Raw genomic sequence first — 22337 nt, forward strand, 5'->3', positions numbered from 1 at the left:
CCAGTCAGACATCACATCTCTCACTGGGACAAAACCTAAGTGCCACGTATTGCATAACATCTTCATCACACACTTTTGGATGTGTTTTTCAATGACACTGATGCAAACCAAGTTGGTTAAATATTAATCAAATATACATTTCTGACTAACCTGGTTTGCATCAATGTCATTAAAAACACGTCTAGAGGTGTTTGATGATTAAGTTGTGCAGTACCTGGCACTTTCTGGCCCAGTTAGAGATGTTAGCTGGTTGGATGTGCTCACGTTTCGCCTGGTGGCACTCATTAGAAGTGACAGGAGAGGTGGCTGCACTCGCGGTCACCCTGTGGTGCAATGTGACATCGCACATAAGCTCCTCAAGCACAACATTGCGTACTCATTACGTTCAAATTACAGGTTGCCGTCCCTTCCGCTGCGCATGTTCCACAAGGCTGTCGGCTGCACCTCTGGGGCCCAAATGTCCATTATCCTGTCAAGTAAGCAAAACAAAAAAAAGTCGTGCGTTGCACTAATTGACACAAAAGGTTTTTCAATTCATTTTATTCATTCATATCAATTCATTCTCTTAGGAAAACAGAGTGGCATAGTTGCCCTTTTAATGTGTGAATTCCCAAATGTGCCAACACGCGTAATGCGTTTGTGTGAGCAATCAGCTCTATGCCCAACATGCAATGAGCACCTCAACCAAGGTCTCAAAGTCGTCAGACTGAAAAGACTCCGTTTATGTGCCAAAATACTGAGTAGTTCAAAATTGGTCAAACTACTGTAAAAGGCAACAAACTGCTCCTCTAATACTATGCCTTGTGAAAATACAATTTCAAATCCGAATACCGCATTTTGTTTTGAAATAAATGCTTCCAGTGCAGTTAGTTTCTCTGGTTTTAATGCAGAAGTGTTAATTAAAAGTGAAAAGTGAAACCATCTTGCTCCTGCGAGCCATTTTGGTGTTATTATTTTTTTTAATTAAACTATTTCCTTGACAGCTATAATGATACACTCTCTTATTTTTAACACTTTAACATCGAATATGACAAACTACCAAAGAACTGAAACAGTAATAGAATCCCCAACTATAGAGGATGAGCGCCCTCTGCTAGAAACATGTTGGACTTTCACTCAAAACACAGCTAGTAGTCACCGGTAGAGCTGCAAAGTGAACTGGCTTGCGTACGGTAACTGAGAAAGCTCAATTCAAATGGAACCAAGCGCGTTTGACAACCCGCAGAAAGCGGAATGACTCTTCGAACAACAATAGCAACAACGACGCCACCACATTGTGCATACAACGACAGCCCTGTTATTAAGGGAGATATTTGTATTCATTAATCAAACACATACCAAATCTTACTGGGTAAACCTTTGAGACCTTTAATTGAACATTCTGGTTCTGTTAAGATAATGAATTCATTCAGAATATTGACTTTCTTACATGAGAAACGAGTTTTGAAAAAAGACAATCCATCCTGCAGTAAACTGTTACCATACGGTTGTTGTTCCCGCCACAGAAGTATTGTTTTGACGTCATATACAAGAAACGCACAATCAAGTGACAATTGTACCGGAAGTAGTAGTTTGCCACGCGTTTAAAACAAACAAACACGCGCCTTATTGTTTGTTGCGTAAAAGTTGATAATATACTAAAAGAGCAGTTGGTGAATCAAGCAAAAATAAATTGTGGCTCACTTAAACCAAATGTTCAGTGAGAAAAAGTAGGAAGAACCTTGTATTTAGTTTGAAAAGACAAACCGGAAATACTACGTCGAAATTGAGCGTTCGAATCATCTGAACCCCGGGCCAAGCTCATCGGCGTCTGCCGCACACGTGGGAGATCCTTGGCATCCTCGGGTCCCCTTCGCAAACCGGGAAAACTCAAACCATACGCCGCGTCGATCTTTTGCCCTCTCTTGGATCGCTTTGAACATCCACCATTTTCTTTCTAACATTAAGCCAAGACGACTCCCGGCGGTCGATTTTCTCCCACTTTTAGCCCTTTTCTTCTCGTTGGTTGTTTCACGTGGAAAACCACTAGATCGTGGTCGTGGCCGCCTGGCGTAACCAGCAACTAAACGCGATCGGGACGTGCAAGCAAGATGTCCGAGAAGACCATAGCCAGCCTCATCCTGGAGGACGGGACGCGGTTTACGGGCAGCCTCTTCGGTGCTAAAGTGTCCGTCTCTGGCGAAGTTGGTACGTAACACCGAGCCCTGTTTGTTCGTCAAATAAATTAGTATTTTGATCGCCATGTTGTTGAGCCAAATTCTGTGAAGTCGTCTTGACGAACCTGTCCGTTGACATGCTGGAACACGTCTCATAATTTCCCCAGATTTAAACTTTTCTGTGCCAGAGCCACCGCTACAGTTTGAAAGTGACTGCAATAAAGGCATTGCGACATATTCTCAAAACGTAATGTCAGACATTTGTCAAAGATCAAATTATGTGTCACTTTTGACAGTCAGTCAGAGTGGTTTACACACCCACTAAAAGCTTAAGCTAATACTTTGGTTGTCCATGTGGAAGGAAATTTATGTATTTATTTCGATCCATTGGCTAGTAGTGGTATAGCCAGTGTTCATGCAAATCCGTAAAAGTCTTGAAAGAAAATAGATATTGTAAAGAGGTTCAACTATCCTCACCAATGCTTTATTATTGTTGCCCCGTAGTGTTCCAGACCGGCATGGTGGGCTACCCTGAGTCCCTGACTGACCCATCGTACCACTGCCAACTGCTTACGCTCACCTACCCGCTGGTGGGCAATTATGGCGTGCCAGCGGACGTTGAGGGCGCGTTCGGCTTGAGCAAGGTGCTGTGAGATATGTTTGACAGATATTTGAAAGGTATGATGGTCACAGTGTGATGTCTTCTCGCAGTGGTTTGAGTCATCAAAGATCCACGCCGCCGCTCTCATCATCGGGGAGCTGTCGGAGTGTCCGAGTCATTGGAGTTCAGTCAAGTCCTTGGACCAGTGGCTCCAGGAGCAAGGGGTTCCTGGACTACAAGGTGGGAAAGTCACAGATATAAGAAAGAAAGTTGTTGAATAGGCGGAATATCCTAAGCATATTAACTTTGAACCTGTTGTGTCCTGACATAGGTATCGATACCCGCTGCCTGACCAAAAAGATCCGCGAGAAGGGGACCATGTTGGGAAAGCTGGTTTTGGAGGGGACCCCTGAGGACACTGTTCCCTTTGACAATCCTGACAAAAGGAACCTGGTCCAGGAGGTGTCCATGAGGGTAAGGTTATCATACCAGGCTTTAAAATTATGTTTTGCCAGCAACTTTACCCATTGTTTGTCCAGGAGCCGCAATTGTTCAACCCCAGCGGTATTCTGCGGATCACCGTGGTGGACTGCGGTATCAAATACAACCAAATCCGCTGCCTGGCCGAGCGAGGTGCCCGCGTCACCGTTGTACCCTGGGACCACCCGTTGGATAGCTCAGGTCAACATCACACATGCAGTTGAGGCTCTTGAAGTCACCCAGGTTGATTGTCGGTGCCTTTTTTTGTCCTCTCCAGAATTTGATGGTTTGTTCATCAGCAACGGTCCAGGCGATCCGCTTCTCTGCCAGGCCACCATCGACAACGTACGCAAGGTGGTGTGCGTGGATCAGCCCAAGCCAGTTTTCGGCATCTGCCTGGGACACCAGCTGCTCTCCTTGGTCATCGGAGCAAAGACCTACAAGATGAAGTTGGTCATTCACTTCATAGTAAAGTGTTCTTTCTTCAGTTAGGCATTTGTAGTTGTTGAATTAGACGGTTGTCCTCAGTGACCTCAGTCCTGATGTGAAATGTGTCTTCCCCTCGCTCTCAGCAGCTGAGCGTTTGTGTTTTAGATTAAGGCAGAACAAACAAAGTGCAATCCAGCGCTTATGAAAGCGCTGGCTGTTTTATCGGCGGCGTCCAAGGTTACCACAGCCAACAAATGTTCACGGAATGACAACTGGCAGCATGTCCTTGTGGGATTATGACAATAGACCAGGAATGAACCATTATTATCACACATTATCGGTGGCATTTTTTTTTTTCTTCCCCCAAAAATATTTTTCAATTATTTGTTAAAATGTATGATTATTATTTTATTTTTTTATGTACTCATCTGTGTCTCATCAATGTGGCAGGTACGGCAACCGTGGCCACAACCAGCCTTGCCTCCACAAGGGCACCGACCGCTGCTTCATCACCAGTCAGAACCACGGCTTCGCTGTGGACCCCGACACCCTGCCGAGAGACTGGGACGTTCTCTTCACAAACGCCAACGATCACACCAACGAGGGCATCGTGCACAACACGCAGCCGCTTTTCAGGTGCGGACGGCCAACAGGGAAGTTACTTTTCTCACTCCTTCCCGAATGATAACTTTTAATATTTGTTTCCAGTGTCCAGTTCCATCCCGAGCATATGGCCGGCCCGACGGATCTGGTCGGCTTGTTTGACGTGTTCCTTGACACCGTCAGAGACCACAAGGAGGGCAATGCTGACAAACCAGGTATTTTTTTTCTGTTCTTGGTAAAAAAAAAAAAATATATATTTTAAGGCCATAGGACCCAGTCCTAGCGAGCATCCTTGAGACACAATTCTCCATTTTCTTTCCACAGTGAAGCGGCGTCTGATGGAGCATCTCACCTATACAAATTCCCCCAAGACTGAAGAGGTTTCCCGACCGAGGAAGGTCCTCATCTTGGGCTCTGGGGGCCTTTCCATCGGCCAGGCCGGAGAGTTTGACTACTCGGGTTCTCAGGTCGGTGTGTTTTGATTTTCAGAAGTTCATAACATACCTGGAGTTACTTGTACAAACTACAAACCTTCTGACCTCCAGCATGCCATCATACTTAATGCCTCTTTTCTTTTCAGGCTATTAAGGCTCTGAAGGAGGAGAACATCCAGACAGTGCTGATTAATCCCAATATCGCCACAGTGCAGACCTCTAAGGGTCTGGCGGACAAGGTTTACTTCCTGCCCATTACAGCAGAATACGTCACTCAGGTGTGTCTCTGTAGACATCACGTCTTTATTTCAAACAAAATCACCGGCGCTGACTGACGTGTTCACTCCAAGGTGATTAAAAACGAGCGCCCAGACGGCGTCCTGCTGACGTTCGGCGGGCAGACGGCGCTGAATTGTGGCGTGGAGCTGACCAAGCTGGGTGTGCTGGAGAAGTACAACGTGAGGGTTCTGGGCACGCCTGTGGCCTCCATCGAGATGACCGAGGACAGGAAGATCTTTGTGGAGAAAATGGAGGAGATCAACGAGCATGTGGCGCCCAGCGAGGCTGCCCTCTCCGTGGAGCAGGTGAGCGCGATTGGCGCTGTCGCTTTCGGACCCAGTTGACTCCTGCCTCTTTGTAATCTTGTCAGGCGGTGGCCGCCGCAGAGCGCCTGGGCTACCCCGTGCTGGTGCGCTCGGCCTTCGCCCTGGGCGGCCTGGGCTCGGGCTTCGCCAACAGCCGCGAGGAGCTGACCTCCCTGGTCACGTCGGCCTTCGCGCACACCTCGCAGGTGCTGGTGGACAAGTCGCTGAAAGGCTGGAAGGAGATCGAGTACGAGGTGGTGCGCGACGCCTTCGACAACTGCGTCACTGTGAGTCAAAACTTGATGTCTGTTGCCTGTTCCACCTTTGGCTTGAATCAAAAATAGAAAAAGAAGCATTAATGTCCTGTTTAGGTGTGTAACATGGAGAATATTGACCCTCTGGGCATCCACACTGGAGAGTCTATCGTTGTGGCGCCCAGTCAAACGCTCAACGACCACGAGTACAATATGCTTCGGAACACCGCCATCAAGGTCATCCGCCATCTTGGCATTGTGGGAGAGTGCAACATCCAGTATGCGCTTAATCCCGAATCTGACCAGGTAAAAATAGATGATGTACTGTGCACTCAAACAAATTTGCCTAATACAAGCTATAATGCAACTTACTACACAAGGTGTTTACAATTATGACCTAGCTTACTTAAAGAGTTCTTCTCTTTCAGTACTACATCATCGAGGTCAACGCCCGCCTGTCGCGCAGCTCTGCTCTGGCCAGTAAAGCGACGGGTTACCCTCTGGCATATGTAGCAGCAAAACTCGGCCTGGGGATTCCGTTGCCGCAACTCAAGTATGACGACATAGATGATCTCAAGTGAGGCTTATTTTACACAGAAGCCTGTTTCACCTGGATGGGTGTTTCCCCCCCCCCAGGAATTCTGTCACCAACTCAACCACGGCTAACTTTGAGCCCAGTTTAGACTACTGTGTAGTGAAGGTGCCTCGTTGGGATCTGAGCAAGTTCTTGAGGGTCTCCACCAAGATTGGAAGCTCCATGAAAAGTGTCGGTAAGAGACCGTGTTATTGCTGCACCGCGTTGGGGGTTTCACTGCACACCTTTATTGTCCAGGTGAGGTGATGGCCATCGGCCGCAGCTTTGAGGAGGCCTTCCAGAAGGCTCTGAGGATGGTGGATGAGAACTGCGTCGGGTTTGATCACACTATCAAGCCGGTGTCTCAAGAGGTGAGTGACGAAGGTGTTGTGAACGCCTGCTCGTCTTCAGAAAAATGTATTTCCGTAACAAAATATTTTTCTGTTCCTTCCCATCACTGCTGCCAGGAGCTCCAGATGCCCACTGACAAGCGGATCTTCGTTCTGGCCGCCGCCCTCCGTGCCGGCTACACGGTGGACCAACTGTACGAGCTGACCAAGATCGACCGCTGGTTCTTGCACAAGATGAAGAACATCGCCGACCACGAGCGACTGCTGGAGAAGTACAACCAGGTGGGATCGGGCCGATGTTCACCAAAGCACTGAAGCGGAGACCAGGTTGTCATTTACTTGTGTGGAATCGATTGCGCAGGACGAGAGTCTCATGCCGCCCGAGGTGATGCGCAAGGCCAAGCAGTTGGGCTTCTCGGACAAGCAGATCGCGTTTGCTGTCCAGAGGTGGGGAGAGCTTGAAGAGTAGATTTGATTGGTCATTGTTGTTCTAACCTGTGGCATCGCCGCCCCTCCCCACCCCAGCACCGAACTGGCTGTGAGGAAGCTACGCCACGATTGGTCCATCCTTCCTGTGGTCAAGCAGATCGACACAGTGGCAGCGGAGTGGCCGGCCTTCACCAACTACCTGTACCTGACCTACAACGCCGCCCAGCACGACCTGAGCTTCAGCGACCTGCACGTCATGGTGATCGGATCGGGCGTTTACCGCATCGGCAGCAGCGTCGAATTCGACTGGTGCGCGGTGGGCTGCATCACCGAGCTCCGGAAGGTGCGGCCCTCAAACGCCCGCCCCCGCTCTTAGTCCATCGCCGCCTTCGGTCTGATCCATTCATCTCCTCTCGTCCTGCAGATGGGCTACAAGACCATAATGGTGAACTACAACCCTGAGACGGTCAGCACGGACTACGACATGTGTGACCGCCTCTACTTTGATGAAATCTCCTTTGAGGTGCCTTTGTAGCTCATTCACCTTGAAAACCTTCAGAAACGTTTTAAAATGTTTTTTTTATTGAAAAGGCACTCACTTGAGATTTGATGTTGTGTGTGTTGCTCTCAGGTGGTGATGGATATCTATGAGCTGGAAAACCTGGAGGGCGTGATCCTCTCCATGGGCGGCCAGCTGCCCAACAACATTGCCATGTCGCTGCACCGCCAGCAGTGCCGCATCCTGGGAACCTCGCCCGAGTTCATCGACTCGGCAGAGAACAGGTTTAAGTTCTCCCGAATGTTGGACACCATCGGCATCAGCCAGCCACAGTGGAAAGAACTCTCCGATACCGAGGTAACATTGCCACCTTTGACTTTCTAGCTGCAGCTTAAGCCTTAAACATTTGTCACCCAGACACCCTGCCCGAAATAGAAAAGCGATGCCAACTTGTGTCTCCGCAGTCTGCTATAAGTTTTTGTGAGACGGTGGGCTACCCATGCTTGGTTCGGCCGTCCTACGTGCTGAGCGGTGCTGCCATGAACGTTGCCTACAGCGACAATGACCTGGAGAAATACCTGAGTAACGCCGTGGCCGTGTCCAAGGAGCATCCTGTCGTCATTTCTAAGTTCATACAGGAGGCCAAGGTGAGACCAAGGGAGGCTCACGGACCAATCCCATAAACGACATCGGGTTTACGTCCCAGTTGTTTGCAAACTAATCGGATCCTGTAGGAAATAGACGTGGATGCGGTGGCGAGCGACGGCGTGGTCTTGGCCTTCGCCGTGTCGGAGCATGTGGAGAACGCCGGCGTGCACTCTGGCGACGCCACGCTGGTGACGCCCCCTCAGGACCTCAACCAGAAGACAATCGAGAGGATCAAGATCATCGTCCACGCCATTGGGCAAGAATTGCAGGTCACGGGACCCTTGAATCTGCAACTCATTGCGAAGGTGATGATTTTTTATTAACTTTTTTTTTTTTTTTAACGTGCTTTGATTATTGTAGTCTTTTATTTGTGTTATTATGACATAATTTCCCTTGTGTCTCTGTGTTGCCAGGACGACCAGCTGAAGGTGATTGAATGCAACGTTCGCGTCTCGCGCTCCTTCCCCTTTGTATCCAAGACGCTGGGCGTGGACCTCGTCGCCCTCGCGACGCAGATCATCATGGGCGAGGAGGTGGAGCCGGTGGGCCTGATGAGAGGAAAGGGCATTGTGGGCGTCAAGGTAAGCTCTCCTTCCATCTTTTTGTATTTCCTCTGTTGACGTCAAGTATACGTACGTGTTCCTCTCAGGTTCCTCAGTTTTCCTTCTCACGGCTGGCGGGTGCAGACGTGGTGCTGGGCGTGGAGATGACCAGCACTGGAGAGGTGGCGTGTTTTGGTGAAAACCGCTACGAAGCTTACCTCAAAGCCATGCTCTCCACCGGCTTCAAGATTCCCAAGAAGAACATTCTGCTCTCCATCGGTAGCTACAAGGTAAAGCTATTTTATCCTTCTCCTCAGCACTTTCATATTACAGCATTGAATCTTTTAAAGCTCCAACTTTGCAATTTCCCATCGAACCTGAATGCACCGTCTAATACTTTGTGTTATTTTGTTTGTAGAACAAGAGCGAGCTACTGCCCACAGTACAGACTCTGGAGACGCTGGGTTACGACCTTTATGCCAGTCTGGGCACTGCTGATTTCTACACGGAACACGGCATCAAGGCAAGTTGACCCCCCTCCCCCCCAGAAAATGAAACAATCCTTTTGTGCTATTTTTGTCATTTCTTGTCCCCGTGTCCAATGTTTGCTAGGTGACAGCCGTGGACTGGCCGTTCGAGGAGGACGAAAGCGATTGTCCCACCAAGGAGAAGCAACGAAGCATCATGAACTACCTGGAGGAGAACCACTTTGACCTGGTGGTCAACCTCTCGATGAGGAACAGCGGGGGCCGCCGCCTCTCCTCCTTTGTCACCAAGGGTTACCGCACCCGCCGCATGGCCATCGACTACTCAGTGCCACTCATTATCGACATCAAATGCACCAAACTCTTTGTACAGGTAGGCCCTTCCTTCATTGTGGATACTGATAGACAACAGCAACTTTGCATCTGTTTTACTTCTATTGTTCTGTAAAAAAAAAAAAGCTCATAATTTAATTAATTAAGAAATACACAAAGGATAAACAGACATGCTGACAGAAACAATTTCAGCTGTTGAAATATCGAAATGCTCGTTTGCAGGCTCTCCGTCAGATTGGCCGAAGTCCGCCGGTGAAGACTCACATCGACAGCATGACCTCACAGACATTAGTCCGCCTGCCTGGTGAGTTCCTGGTTCCTCTGCAAATATATAATATAAGTATAGAATTTGATTTTAGAACTTTCCAAGTCTAATGATGATAATACAGTTTGTGAACAAGGGCATTACATTTTTGTGTCAGTGGTTTTTGCATGTTATGATCGCTTCCTTTGTCTGCCAGGCCTCATCGACGTCCACGTCCACTTGCGGGAACCCGGCGCCACCCACAAAGAGGACTTCTCCTCGGGCACGGCGGCTGCCCTGGCTGGCGGCGTGACCATGGTGTGCGCCATGCCCAATACCTCCCCCGCCATCACCGATGGCACCACCCTGGCCCTCGCTCAGAAGGTACGATAGATGTTGTCAAAAAGAGACTGGATGAACAGGACGTCACTCAGGATCTGCTTAAAACTTGAAATGTAAGACTTGCTCGGACTCGCACTTATGCGACTTGCTTCTGGCGTGTGTTGTGATGTCACAGCTCGCTAAAGCCAACTGCCGCTGCGACTACGCACTTTATTTGGGGGCCACCTCGGACAACGCGGCTGTCCTGCCGTCCATTTCCAGTCAGGCTGTCGGCCTGAAGATGTACCTAAACGACACCTACTCCACCCTTAAGATGGACAATGTCTCACTGTGGATGGAGGTACGCTCCGCTCCCCTCCACACCGCACCACCATCAGTTGTCATGATTTGACAGTTTTCTTCTCTTTGAAGCACTTTGAGAAGTGGCCCAAGCATCTTCCCATTGTGGCACACGCTGAGAAGCAGACGGTGGCCGCCATCTTGATGGTGGCTCAGCTCTACCAGCGGCCGGTGCACATCTGCCATGTGGCCAAAAAGGATGAGGTAAGATGCTCTCCTCTCACAGGCAAAGAACCAGAACAACTAAAGTATAAGAGGATACAAGTAATCAAAAAATAAATCTTCCTGAGTAAAAAACGTAAAATAATGGATAGAATTGACTCGCTGCTGTTTTTTTCCCGTTCACTCTCAGATCATGGTCATCCGGGCCGCCAAGCAGAAGGGCATCCATGTGACATGTGAGGTGGCGCCTCATCACCTGTTCCTTTGCGACGACAACGTGGTGGAGATCGGCAATGGGCGAGCGGAGGTGCGACCCATGCTGGGCTCCCGCGAGGACATGGAGGCGCTGTGGGAGAACCTGGACATTATCGACTGCTTCGCCACAGACCACGGTCAGGAAAAATTGATCAAATTGCGATGAGATGATATTGTAAGACCGTATCAGCCAACCCAAGCTGCAACATTGCATTAAGATCCAATTTCTCTCTTCTTTTTTCCAGCTCCTCACTCGGTGGAAGAGAAAAACAGTGACCATCCTCCTCCAGGCTACCCCGGCCTAGAGACCATGCTGCCACTGCTGCTCACCGCCGTCAGCGAGGGGCGTCTGACTTTGGACGACATCATCCGTCGTCTTCACGACAACCCGCGCCGCATCTTTAACCTGCCCATGCAGGAAAACACTTATGTGGAGGTACCCAGTCACGACGTCATTACTTAATCACGCTTACTGCCAATCCTTGGAATACCTTAAAATATACATATAATATCTAATATTTGAGATCGGATTAGAACAATTGGTTTTAAATCGGTTGAAAAATATTGTTGAAAAGTTTAAATGCTAATTATTGTTTGTATGACTCTGTAGTTGCTAGAAATAGAGTTGGGATAAAAAATTTAAAAAAACTGGTGTTGTTCTTCTGCGGACCAGGTGGACTTGGAGCATGAGTGGGTGATTCCACAGGCCATGCTTTTCACCAAGTCCAAGTGGACGCCGTTCCAAGGCATGAAGGTGAAGGGCAAAGTTCGTCGTGTGGTTCTGCGAGGAGAGGTGGCCTACATCGACGGGCAGGTAAACCTCTATGGACTGTTTTGGGGTCTCACACAGATGTTACCGAACCCCACGAGTCCACAAAATCTCTATAAAATATTTGATTACATTTTTATATCATGAAAAATAATTTCCTCGCTTGTTTTGTTTTTATGTATTTCATTTTTTGTTAGGTGTTGGTGGCACCAGGTTACGGCGAAGACGTGAAGAGCTGGCCAGTGGCTTCCGTCCTTTCCCCCGAAAGCCCAATGGTAAGGAGTAGAAATCCCGTTCAGAGCATGCCTAAAACGTTAAAGTCTTGCGTCTTGGCTTTTAGACCCCCGAGCGTCCTCGCCCGACCCCTCCCCGCGACGGTCCGGTGCGAACTCGAGCAGCCAGCCCTCGACGTTCGGCTGGAGACAGTCGCTACCTGCAGCCCGCCCGCATCCACCGCTCTTCCGACCCTGGAATGCCACCAGGTAGGATGGACACTTGCTTTAAAATTGACCAAAAAAATAAATAAATTGATAGTTATGTTTGTAGTTCTAAAGTGCATAACTGTGCAGAGATGGTCATGCTGCCGCCCTCGGGTGTGGCCGAAAGCTACGGCCACCCGCCTCCGCTGTCCAGGCTTCTGTCCCCCCAGCCTGGGCCTGGGCAGACAGTCGTCGGCCAGCTGCCCCACGCCCACATGTCTCCTCTGCTGCACCCCCTGGTTGGCCAGCACGTCCTGTCCGTCAGACAGTTCAGCAAAGACCAGGTCGGACCTGGGACAAAACTCACACACAGATGCATTCAACATGACAGTAACGTGATTGGACGTTTGTTGTCTATTTCAGATGTCTCACCTGTTCAACATTGCACACACGTTACGCTTGCTGGTTCAGAAGGAACGTAGCCTCGACATACTCAAGGTAGGTGCAATATTCCCTCCCTCAGTCACCTATTTTTTTGTTTTTGGTTTGACATAAAATTGCCCGACGACTGCCGCAGGGCAAAGTGATGGCGTCCATGTTCTACGAGGTGAGCACCCGCACCAGCAGTTCCTTCGCGGCAGCCATGCAGCGTCTGGGTGGCTCAGTGGTCCACTTCAGTGAGTCCACATCGTCCACGCAGAAGGGCGAGTCCCTGACGGACTCGGTGCAGACCATGAGCTGCTACGCTGATGTTCTGGTGCTTAGACACCCCAGTCCCGGAGCCGTGGAGGTACGGCCATATTTTAAAATTCCTTTTACTCAACTTCAAAGTGTTTCTTTTTAATGTGTTCTTGCTGTGATGTCATCCAGAGCGCATCACGCCACTGTCGCAAGCCAGTGATCAACGCAGGTGACGGGGTGGGCGAACACCCCACTCAGGCTCTTCTGGACGTCTTCACCATCCGGGAGGAGCTGGGCACGGTCAACGGCATGACAGTGAGGCCCGCCGCCCTTCTGGATTGCGAGGACGTGGCTCTTAAAGGTTTGTGTTTGATTTTGAAACCAGGTCACCATGGTCGGCGATCTGAAACATGGCCGCACCGTCCACTCGCTGGCCAAACTGTTGACTCAGTACCGCATCACACTACGCTACGTGGCCCCCAAGAACCTCCACATGCCGGCCGAGATCATCGACTACGTGGCCTCCAAGGGAATCAAACAGGTATGTTTGCATCTGGATTATTGCAGGAATGGACGACTCAACAGAACGATGATGTCGTTGGCAGGAGGAGTTCGAGAGCATCGAGGAAGCTCTGCCTGAGACTGACGTTCTCTACATGACCAGGATTCAGAAGGAGAGGTTTGCATCCGAAGAGGACTACAAAGCTGTAAGAAGACACTTTTTCCATTTCTACTCTCTCGATTTTAGTTTACTGTCTGTATTTTTTTGTGTGTGCAGTGTTTCGGTCAGTTCATCCTCAGCCCACACATCATGACCGCTGCCAAGAAGAAGATGGTGGTCATGCATCCACTGCCCCGAGTTAATGAAATCAGGTTCGATTTTGACAGTCACGTCAGCTCTTGAATAATTGCAGTTTTATCCATTATGTCATCTTGCAACAAGAAACAAGTTCATCTTTTGTTGTCATTTCAGCGCCGAAGTGGACACTGACCCGAGGGCAGCCTACTTCCGCCAGGCGGAGAACGGCATGTACATCCGAATGGCCCTGCTGGCCACCGTACTCGGACGATAAACTGGGGGCACCTTGTATACACGGTAAGTGGTCGAGTCATTCTTGTTATTTGATGAGGTTTTGTTTTTTTACATTACATTGCTCTCTTCTTTACAGTTTCTCTTGCTGTCAATTATTTTGGGACCAATTTTTGTCTTTAAAAGAGGAAAGAATGCTGCTTTGGATTCAGACAATTTATTAACTAAAAGTTTTTTCCCCCTTCTCTGATATACCTCATGTTGTTTAAATGTGCGACATTACCCCACAATCTATAAGTGTCATTTTTACGTAAAGTGGGGGTTTTACCGTCAATTATATGCTTCATTGTTACAGATCACAGGCAAAGGTTACTATCAAGGATATATGTCACTGCAGTGTTGGAGACTTTTTTTGTATCATGCAAAAATAAAATGATGGTAATCCCCTTGCAAATTATTATGTTGATGAGTGGATATTGCAATGGACAGTCATTTAAATCCTTAACACCTTAGGCCACGCCCCCTAAAGGCACAGTAACTGTTTCAAGTATTGTCTATTATGTTTCATTATGTTTTATTTTATAGTGTACTTGTCATTAGTGTAATGGGTGAGATGGCATCAATACCCGATTGCCAGATAATTAGTTTTTTTCATGATACATTTTGATTTGACATACACTGCTGTATATGGTTATTCGAGTTCATTTTAATCCCTTAGTTTGCGGTTTTATTTTTATTTTTTTTCGGTCATTTTTCAACTGCAGCAAATGCGACTAATGTCGCGACGTCTCGCCAAATGACGAATTTTTCCGCCGTGACACTGAACGCGTCTCGACGTCATTCCCTGGAAAGATCCTGACAGCGGGCTGACATTACACCGGCGCTGTTCGGCTTGGCTCGGTTCGCTTAACGGCGCCGCCATTTGAATACTCGATCTTGACCTTCCCCGCGTGCTACCGAATCCATGATTGGGGGTCCGAACGCTAAACCAGATGATCCAGTCAGCATCCCGGCGAGACACCGCTTTCAGTTAGCATCAGGTACCACACGCGCGCACACACACACTAGTTAGCAAGATGCTAACAGGGTGAGGAGAGGCCTATAAAAAATGCAAATATTTGTTTTATTATTAATGTCATACTGTATATTCATGTCAGTAAATTAATCACTGACAGTGATTGTCAAGTAGAATAATAGAAAGTAGTTAATTGTCAACGTGCCGGGAGATTAACATTAGCCAGAGGATTAGGTCTAGCCAGGCAAGGACAAGGGCGACAAACACGCAGCGTCACTGCTGTCCGCCACAGTTTCTGCAACACGTTGGCGAGACAGATTGAAATACACATTAATTTTTTAAATCCCATATTGAATATTGAATTTTAACAATGGCCCCTGAGTGATGTGCCCTGAACGTGACCTCGCAGGTTGCACAGCCTTCGCCAATCATCAGCATCAGCAGCACATAATCATAAAAGCTACTCAAGTAGTCACTAATCACATTGTTTGGTTGCACAAGAGAGCCAAAATATTAGGAACAGTGTACACTGGTGCCTTGAGATACAAGTCACCCGGATTCAGGAGGTATTCAAATTACAAGTTGTAATTCGTATGATTTGAGTTGTTGCACAGGTGAGGCATGATGTCTGCATTGCTGAAAGAACGACTTGTTTTGTTGAGAATGGAGATTTGTGAGTTTTATTTCCAAAAATGTTTCTATTGATAACTGTGTTGGTGCTTTTTAAGATGAGCTAAATTTAGATGCAAGGGTGTTCAAAAGGCTCAAACCACAGAGAAAAACACTGCTCTCTTTAATCTGTCTGAATAATTGGTGCATCGTTATATTGCCTGTAGTAGTGCATTCATCGTCAGTAACTGTAAATTTATCGTGGGTGCCCGTGAGCGTCATCATCTGTGCATGTGTGTGTGTGTGCATAGCAGGGTTGATTAAAACAACGGCCTTCTTGAGCTGTCGCCTCTCTGTCGAATTGTCTTTTAATGACTTTGATACGCTTTCCGAGGGCAGTCAGTTGACCCAAAGCTGCCCAGGCCTGCTCATTAAGTGAAAGGTCGGCAAAATGTAATCTTCTTAGCTGAACGACCCGTTTGTGTGTGTGTATTACACTTGCTACTACCTTGGGCTTGAAAATTTGTTTGTAATGATTTTTACTTGAATGCTTTTTTTTTTTTCATGATTAAATAGATTTTTGATTCAATTAATTGCATCTTATGCTGCTCCTTCTATAGTGTGTGCCTTGGCCACTTGGGTGCAGTATAATACAGGCATACAGTTTCAGCTCCTCAGTACAGCAGTAATATTAGTCGTTCATCTTCTTGGTATGGCGCCGTGAGTGGCTGCCTCCCAGCAGTGTTCAAACTTTTCCTCTTTATTTCCTTCTTTTCTCCTTTTTCTTTCTGTCTTTTTGTCCATTCGGCGATGCTGGTGCCTTCTACCGCACCTCGGTATCTCTTCGGATCGGATTTTTTTTTTTTTCTTCCTGGGACCGGGATCATCGGTCGAGACCGGTGTGACTCTACGACGGCTTCCTGCTTATCCGGCCAGTGATGACCGGGTCCCTCGCCTTGGCCTTGCAGCTGCAACCCCTGTGGGGAGTCCGCTCCCTCGTGCTCGTCGGAACCAACGACTTTCGCCATGCTAGCCCCGTGGTGACCATCTGCACGTGCCCCGACTGGGTGCCCAGGACGCTGCTCACACGTTTGCCTGCTTTGTGATGTTTTCACCGATTCACGACCACGGTCCATTGAGCGCCGTTGAACTGGACTGCCCTTACACCTGTCTATGGACCCCGTGGAGGCTATTTTGTGTGTTTTGGGGTGTTCTCTTGTATTGAGGGGTGCTGGTTGGCCGCTGTTACTTTTTTTCCTTTGTCTTTTAGCTTTGATTTGCTTTGATGGCTTTTATCTTGAGCACTTTCTGACTTTCTTTGTGGCGCCGTTGTGTGGCAGCCTTATGAGAGCCTGTTGAGTTGCGCTTATGCCATCTGTGTGTCTTTTGTATACCCACTCTGTGGTATGGATACTGCTGGGGCCTGAATTTCCCCACCCCTGGGGATCAATAAATATTCAATATATTCAATATCATAGATAAAGAATTTTTGTTTGTTTGTGTTGTCGCGTAGAGCGGCGGTGAGCCATGGCTAACACCAACCCCCATGCCAACCCCCATGCCAACCCCCATGCGTCACGGGCCCAGAGGAAGATGTCCACGGTGGGGGAGAGCGTCTACAAGGTGTTGGGATTGGAGAAAGGCGCCTCGGCCGAGGACATCAAGAAAGCCTACAGGCGAGCGCTTGTGTCAATTCACACACACTCCCAAAGTAACTCTCGAACTCGAAACCTTACCCTTCGTCTCCCGGCAGGAAGTTGGCGCTGAAGTACCACCCGGACAAGAACCCGGACAACCCGGAGGCGGCGGAGAAGTTCAAGGAGATCAACAATGCTAACACCATCCTCAACGATGAAACTAAGAGGAAGATCTACGACCAGTACGGCTCCATGGGACTGTACGTGTCCGAGCAGTTTGGGGAGGAGAGCGTCAAGTATTACTTTCTCATGTCCAAGTGGTGGTTCAAGGTGGGTTCGAGTCACCGCCGACATAGATGCATACATTCCTCTTTGAATGCCTCATCAAATTCCTCAGCCCGCTATGTCCATTTCCTCATTTTTTACGATGCCTTATGCGTAGGCTCTGATGCTGTGCTGCACGCTGTTCAGCTGCTGCTGTTGTTGCTGCTGCTGCTGCTTCTGCTGCGGCAGGTGTAAGCCTCCGGACGAGGACGACAGCTACCAGTACGTGGACCCCGAGGATCTGGAGGCGCAGATCAAAGCGGAGCAGGACAACGGTGAGCCTTGTAGAAGATTTTGTGTGTTAGATAATCGCCGAGGTAGATGTCAAGTTGTGTGCGGCAAGACCGAGCTGCGACAATCAGATGTGAAGTCGGCCACATGGGGGCGCTGGACATTTTTCTTGACGTTGATTTTCAAAAACAGGCAACACAGTAATCATAGGCCAGCCCTCGGCCAGCGGGGGTGGCGCCCAGATCCCGGACGGCAAAGGTCCGTCCACCCCGCTGCCCATGCCGCCCCCGCTTGCACCCGAGTCCGAGCCCGGGTTGCAGCAAGAGGAGGAGAAGCCCCGCGAGAGCTTGCCTGAGTCAAAATGACTCGTAAGAGCCGTCGTTTACTTTGCCTCGCACGTTGCCTGCTCGTCATCGTCGTCCATAACCGAGCTTGTTCCTGTTGACGTTTGTTGTGTTTTTTTGACTAACTGCTTCAATAACGGCTTGATATGTGATGAAGCTTATTTGCATGTGAACAACTCACAATACACGTTCGCTGAAGCATTTGATTAAGAATGCACTCAAAGTGCTTTGCTTCCCCAGGACGATGAAACTGGACATCATGAACATCAACAGCAGCAAAGAGGTGCACTATTATTATTATGTAATTTTTTAATTGTATTACTATTATTATTAACTTAGGTAGCTATAAATGACTTGTCTTTTTTCCTTACTAGGAAGCCCCCCTTGTCCCCATGCCTTGAGCGCCGGAGCACCGCCCTCATTCCCCACGTGCCGGACCTCCTCCAAAGAAAGTTGCTTCTTCTTGTTCTTCTGTGGACCTCCTGCGTCTTTCTTCCTCCACGTCACCTCCACACGGTGTTTTATCCCGGGAATGAGCAGGAAATGACGCAACACTGTTTGGGGAGCAACGGACCACTTTCCTCTTCACCTCTTTTGCGAGTCGAGGCACTGATGGGAATTCAATGTGCATGTAATTTTTTTTATATCGGACTGCATGCGCTCCGGCTCCGTAGAGTTATGCAGAATCTGCTCCCTTTTTGTTTTGTGCCACTCGCTACAAACAAAAGAATCAACCAGCAAATGGAAACAAGTCAATGGCACGTTTCCTCCCAGGAGCTCGATGTAGTCCGCTGACAGTCATGCCGGCAGGTTTTCCTCTGTTGCCATAGCAGCAAGTCTGTCATTTCACACAAAATAATCACTGAAAGCTGCAAGCAGGGATGAGACGCCCCATTTTCAGTGGCGAATTCTAGAAATGATGGGGTCAGTAGAAATGATCATCCATTTTTCATCAAACCAGCATTTTAAAATGAGCCATTGTCATGTTGGAAAAAACAGAAGGCACAGAAACAATTCCAATATTTGAGAATATTAGTGAGAGTCGGGTGAAATGTTTTTTTTTTGTTAGTCATTTTGTGTCAACAGTGTTGAAGAGCACATTTTGAAGCCCGCTGCTAAAACTTGACAAGATTAGACGTTTATAAATGTTGCTAATTTCAAACAATATTGAAGAAAAAAAAAATGCCATTTACCTCACACAACCAAAATTTGTCATTTATGACTTTATCAATCAGCAAAACACATCAAAGATGTCACTTTTATTTTTGTTGTTGTAAATAATGTCATAGATCCGCAGATTTTTTGACATGTTTTTATTCACGTGTTTCAAGTGTAAATACTTTTTTTTTCTAAGTTATGTGAAAAAGACAATTTGCCAAGCGGCACTTTGCTAACCTGTTAGCCTATCTATGGTTAGCCCGCAGCTATTGCTCAAGTCCCTTCATAATAAAAGTTGGACAACCTGTTTAGCTGAAAAAAAAAAAAAATCTTTAACACAATAAGCCAAGCTGATTCAAACTGACCATTTATGTGTGCTCTGCAATTTGACCAAATAAAACAGAAAAGATATTTTTTAATTTTCTCCAGTTCATAACATATTTTTGTTCTTTGTAATTTGTTGTAGTATTTGGTTTTTGGTTCATTTTTTGTGCTAGCATACTAACCGCACAGGATTTACATTCCAACAAAATAGCTGAAGCTCAAGAAGACATTTTTAATCCGCGTATTTCTTGCCATGTTGTCTTTATTCCTCATTTCGTTACATTTTCATGTTTTTTTTAAGTCACTTTTGTTTTGGCAATAAGGTAAAATGGACCACATTTACTTGAGTTGTAGCAAAGCTCCGCGTACGCTCAGATTCTGGTCGGCGACTAATTTCTGCTTCTCCAGCTCCTTGATGGTGTCTTTGATTTTGCGTTGAAGGCCGTGCAGCTCGTGCGTCTTGTCGTTCAATATTAGGATGAATTGCGTCCTCCTCTTTGTGGCCACCTCGGCGTGACTCTCCAGGAGCTCCTTGCTGTTCCTCAACTGCCTGTCCAGCACTTGATCGCACATCAAGGAGCTTAACCTGTTTTGGGAGTCGGTCGGGGGATCCTTGCACGCGATCCTGATGACTTCTTCCATCAGGCCGCCCATGGGTTGCTTGTCGTCCTGGAGGTGGAGCGGTGTCTCCAAGGGTTCTGGACAGAATTCTTGCGGGACTTTGCCCGATTTGAACTTTTTCGCCACTTCGAGCTGCCATGTGACTTTTTGGAGGGCTTTCTTGGCCTGGAACACCTCGTCGACCTTCTCGTTGATGAGTTTGGTCAGAGCCGACCTCTCCTTGACGGCAGTCTCCACGTCTCTTTGAAGAAGCTCCTTGACATTTTGTAGCTGCCAGGTGACCGTCTGGTTGAGTCTGGTCTTGTGGCTCCAGTGTCCTGGGCTACGTCCCGCTTCGTCCGCCTGGTTGTCCGCCGCTTGTTTCACAAGAGCCCCCGTGGCTGGGATCTCGATGCCGAAGAGCCGCATGCAAACCAGAGACTGGAGCTTTTGGATTTTTTCCTTCAGTGCGGCCAGTTGGGCTTCCATTTCCGCATGTTTCTGATCAGCCTTCCACTGGATGTCAAGGAGGTTTTCACAGTACGTGTGGTGCATCTCTTCCATGTCCCGCTCGAGTTGCTTGAACTTCTGATCCCGCGAGTCATAGTCTTGATTTAACTTGCTCAGTTCCAGATGTTTGACCCTCTCATTGGGGTGCGTCTTTACGATGGGATTCCTCAAGGATTTTTGGAGTTTGATAATTTGCCCCTGGACAGCCTTTTGCTCTTGTTTCAGCATCTTGATATCCATCGATCCATCCACACGGTGGTTTTTATTCTCCTCCGTGGCGACAAAGACTTGGATTTGTTTCCTTAGCTTGTCCTTATGGTGCAGGTCCTTCGTCTTGCAGTCATTGACGAAGGCGTCAAACTTGCTGTAGCGTTGGTCGTGGTCTTGCTGCAGATTGTGGATGAGGTTACTCCAGTAGTACTCTCTCTCGCTCAGTTTGGTCTTCTCCTTGTTGGTCAGGTCGTGTTGGAGCAGCTCCAGCTTCTTCTTGTACTTTTGCTCCGTCTGCAGGAGCTGCTCATTCATCCCCTGTTCTCTTCTAGCCATGTCTTCGTTGTGCTTGGCCTTCAGCATGTTGACAGTGTCCTCGATGTCCAGCTGTTCGTCCAGTATCATCTCAGCACGCTCCTTCTCGTAAGGCTTTACCTCCAACTCCTCAACCTTACGCACATGCTTTTCAAAGTCTTCCTGGTGCTTCTTGAGATCCTCCTTGTAGAGCTTGATTCCTCCCAAGTACTCTTTGATGTCTTGTCGGTGGTTGAGCTCGTCCGTCTCAATTTCGTTGTACAGGTTGACATACTCAGCGTTGGTCTCCTCCAGTTGTTGGCCTGTCACCTCCCAGAAGGTGCAGAGCATGTCCACTTCCAGCTGGAACTTGTTCCTCTCCTTCATTTCTGTTTCCACATCTATTTGGAGCTGTTCAATTTGGCTTATGAGGGCCTTCACCTCGTCTGACAATTCGGGCGGAGGCTCAGGCTCTTGTGGTGCTTTGGGTCTCTTTTTCCCCTTTTTCTCCTTTTTTCCTTTGCCTTTTTTGGGAGGCATCCTTACTTGTCCGAAATTATACCTCTATGAATAGCGTGACCGCTTGCAAATGGGTGGAAACAACCGTCCACAGCACACTATAAAGATGGAACGTTGATGCACACCCACTAAGCCATCCTGTGAACATGCATGACATCACAAAGCTTTGCCTGACTCCTGAAGTCATGCATCTTTTTTGCACCCTTGTGACAGCACAGATGGACGTCATAGCTTCGCATCAACTCGTGGGCCTACATAGACTTGCTTTATAATTAAAACAGATTTATGAAAACGTGCATTGAACGGGGATGTAGCTCAGTGGTAGAGCGCATGCTTTGCATGTATGAGGCCCCGGGTTCGATCCCCGGCATCTCCACGCTTTTGCCTCAGCGATTATGCTTTTATGAAATCTTGTTCGTTCGCGCTCCTGTCTAAATCTTCATACTATTCATTGTTATTCGTTGTCACAACTCTAAGCAGAAATATTTTTGAATCCAGCCGCATTTAGAATTCACACATTCTGAAGCACATTGACGGTTTTTTTTTTAATCATGTTGTGAAACATGTTCCTTCAGAATACATGTGAACGTGTATTTTAATCATAGAGTCATCCGAAATTGATTTCCATGCTTTTGAAATGCACCACAAGTCCCCGTCCAAGCGGTAACTAAGGAGAGTTTTGTTTATTTTGTTTATGGCCTACTTTTAACGTCATCATGCAGCGACAGACTACACGCTTACAGAACCCGGATGTTGATTGTTTTAGCTTCTAAGCAAGAAAACAATTTTTAAAATTGTTTTTCTTAGCTATTTTTTAAGACAGTAAGCGTATCCCCAAAAGTAATAAATTATCTTTTTCTAAGGTTTTAGCGTCCTTCAACTAACGCAATGACGTAATAATCACGCCCCTTCTTCAATAC

General features: G+C 47.7%; 3 protein-coding genes, 1 long non-coding RNA gene and 1 other non-coding gene across 7 annotated transcripts in view; 3 read left to right on the forward strand and 2 right to left on the reverse strand.

Moving 5' to 3' along the window:
- LOC119118353 overlaps positions 1 to 1351 on the reverse strand; it is a 439862-nt gene extending 438511 nt beyond the window's left edge. The window contains exon 1 of the long non-coding RNA XR_005096694.1: positions 1117 to 1351. This is a non-coding gene — a long non-coding RNA (uncharacterized LOC119118353). The remainder of the gene's footprint in view (positions 1 to 1116) is intronic.
- A 415-nt stretch (positions 1352 to 1766) lies between these two features.
- Positions 1767 to 14099, forward strand: cad (carbamoyl-phosphate synthetase 2, aspartate transcarbamylase, and dihydroorotase). Its single transcript, XM_037245227.1, has 45 exons — positions 1767 to 2187; positions 2661 to 2800; positions 2868 to 2997; positions 3089 to 3231; positions 3297 to 3438; positions 3515 to 3686; positions 4117 to 4302; positions 4375 to 4484; positions 4594 to 4736; positions 4850 to 4981; positions 5054 to 5287; positions 5353 to 5574; positions 5659 to 5847; positions 5970 to 6094; positions 6178 to 6311; positions 6374 to 6486; positions 6583 to 6747; positions 6827 to 6912; positions 6991 to 7237; positions 7319 to 7417; positions 7526 to 7750; positions 7858 to 8040; positions 8128 to 8346; positions 8455 to 8622; positions 8691 to 8873; positions 9002 to 9106; positions 9196 to 9441; positions 9624 to 9705; positions 9863 to 10029; positions 10163 to 10327; positions 10399 to 10530; positions 10679 to 10880; positions 10989 to 11179; positions 11417 to 11557; positions 11710 to 11787; positions 11853 to 11994; positions 12082 to 12275; positions 12355 to 12429; positions 12509 to 12721; positions 12802 to 12927; positions 12998 to 13153; positions 13218 to 13319; positions 13391 to 13485; positions 13586 to 13708; positions 13782 to 14099. Exons 1-44 carry the CDS (start codon positions 2091 to 2093, stop codon positions 13683 to 13685), a joined length of 6699 nt encoding a protein of 2232 aa, XP_037101122.1. The 5' UTR covers positions 1767 to 2090; the 3' UTR covers positions 13686 to 13708; positions 13782 to 14099.
- Positions 14100 to 14445: 346 nt separating this feature from the next.
- Positions 14446 to 19304, forward strand: dnajc5ga (DnaJ (Hsp40) homolog, subfamily C, member 5 gamma a). 3 transcript variants are annotated; one of them, XM_037245234.1, is made up of 7 exons: positions 14446 to 14682; positions 16780 to 16942; positions 17020 to 17233; positions 17346 to 17502; positions 17651 to 17826; positions 18043 to 18085; positions 18177 to 19304. In XM_037245234.1, the coding sequence occupies exons 2-5, from the start codon at positions 16794 to 16796 to the stop codon at positions 17821 to 17823; spliced, it is 693 nt and encodes a 230-aa protein (XP_037101129.1). In that variant the 5' UTR covers positions 14446 to 14682; positions 16780 to 16793; the 3' UTR covers positions 17824 to 17826; positions 18043 to 18085; positions 18177 to 19304. The 3 variants fall into 3 exon arrangements, with proteins under 3 accessions (XP_037101129.1, XP_037101131.1, XP_037101130.1); XM_037245235.1 differs by having other exon boundaries at positions 14454 to 14682; positions 16761 to 16942; XM_037245236.1 differs by lacking the exon at positions 17651 to 17826.
- Positions 19152 to 22298, reverse strand: LOC119118311 (dynein regulatory complex subunit 4-like). Its single transcript, XM_037245229.1, has 2 exons — positions 22061 to 22298; positions 19152 to 21555 (listed from the first exon to the last, which is right to left on the reverse strand). Exon 2 carries the CDS (start codon positions 21436 to 21438, stop codon positions 19624 to 19626), a length of 1815 nt encoding a protein of 604 aa, XP_037101124.1. The 5' UTR covers positions 21439 to 21555; positions 22061 to 22298; the 3' UTR covers positions 19152 to 19623.
- On the forward strand, positions 21722 to 21793 carry trnaa-ugc. Its single transcript has one exon. It is a non-coding gene; the product is annotated as a tRNA-Ala (tRNA).
- Positions 22299 to 22337: the final 39 nt, after the last annotated feature.

This window comes from Syngnathus acus, chromosome 24 (genome assembly GCF_901709675.1).
Source record: "Syngnathus acus chromosome 24, fSynAcu1.2, whole genome shotgun sequence".
Classification (NCBI taxonomy): Eukaryota; Metazoa; Chordata; class Actinopteri; order Syngnathiformes; family Syngnathidae; genus Syngnathus; species Syngnathus acus.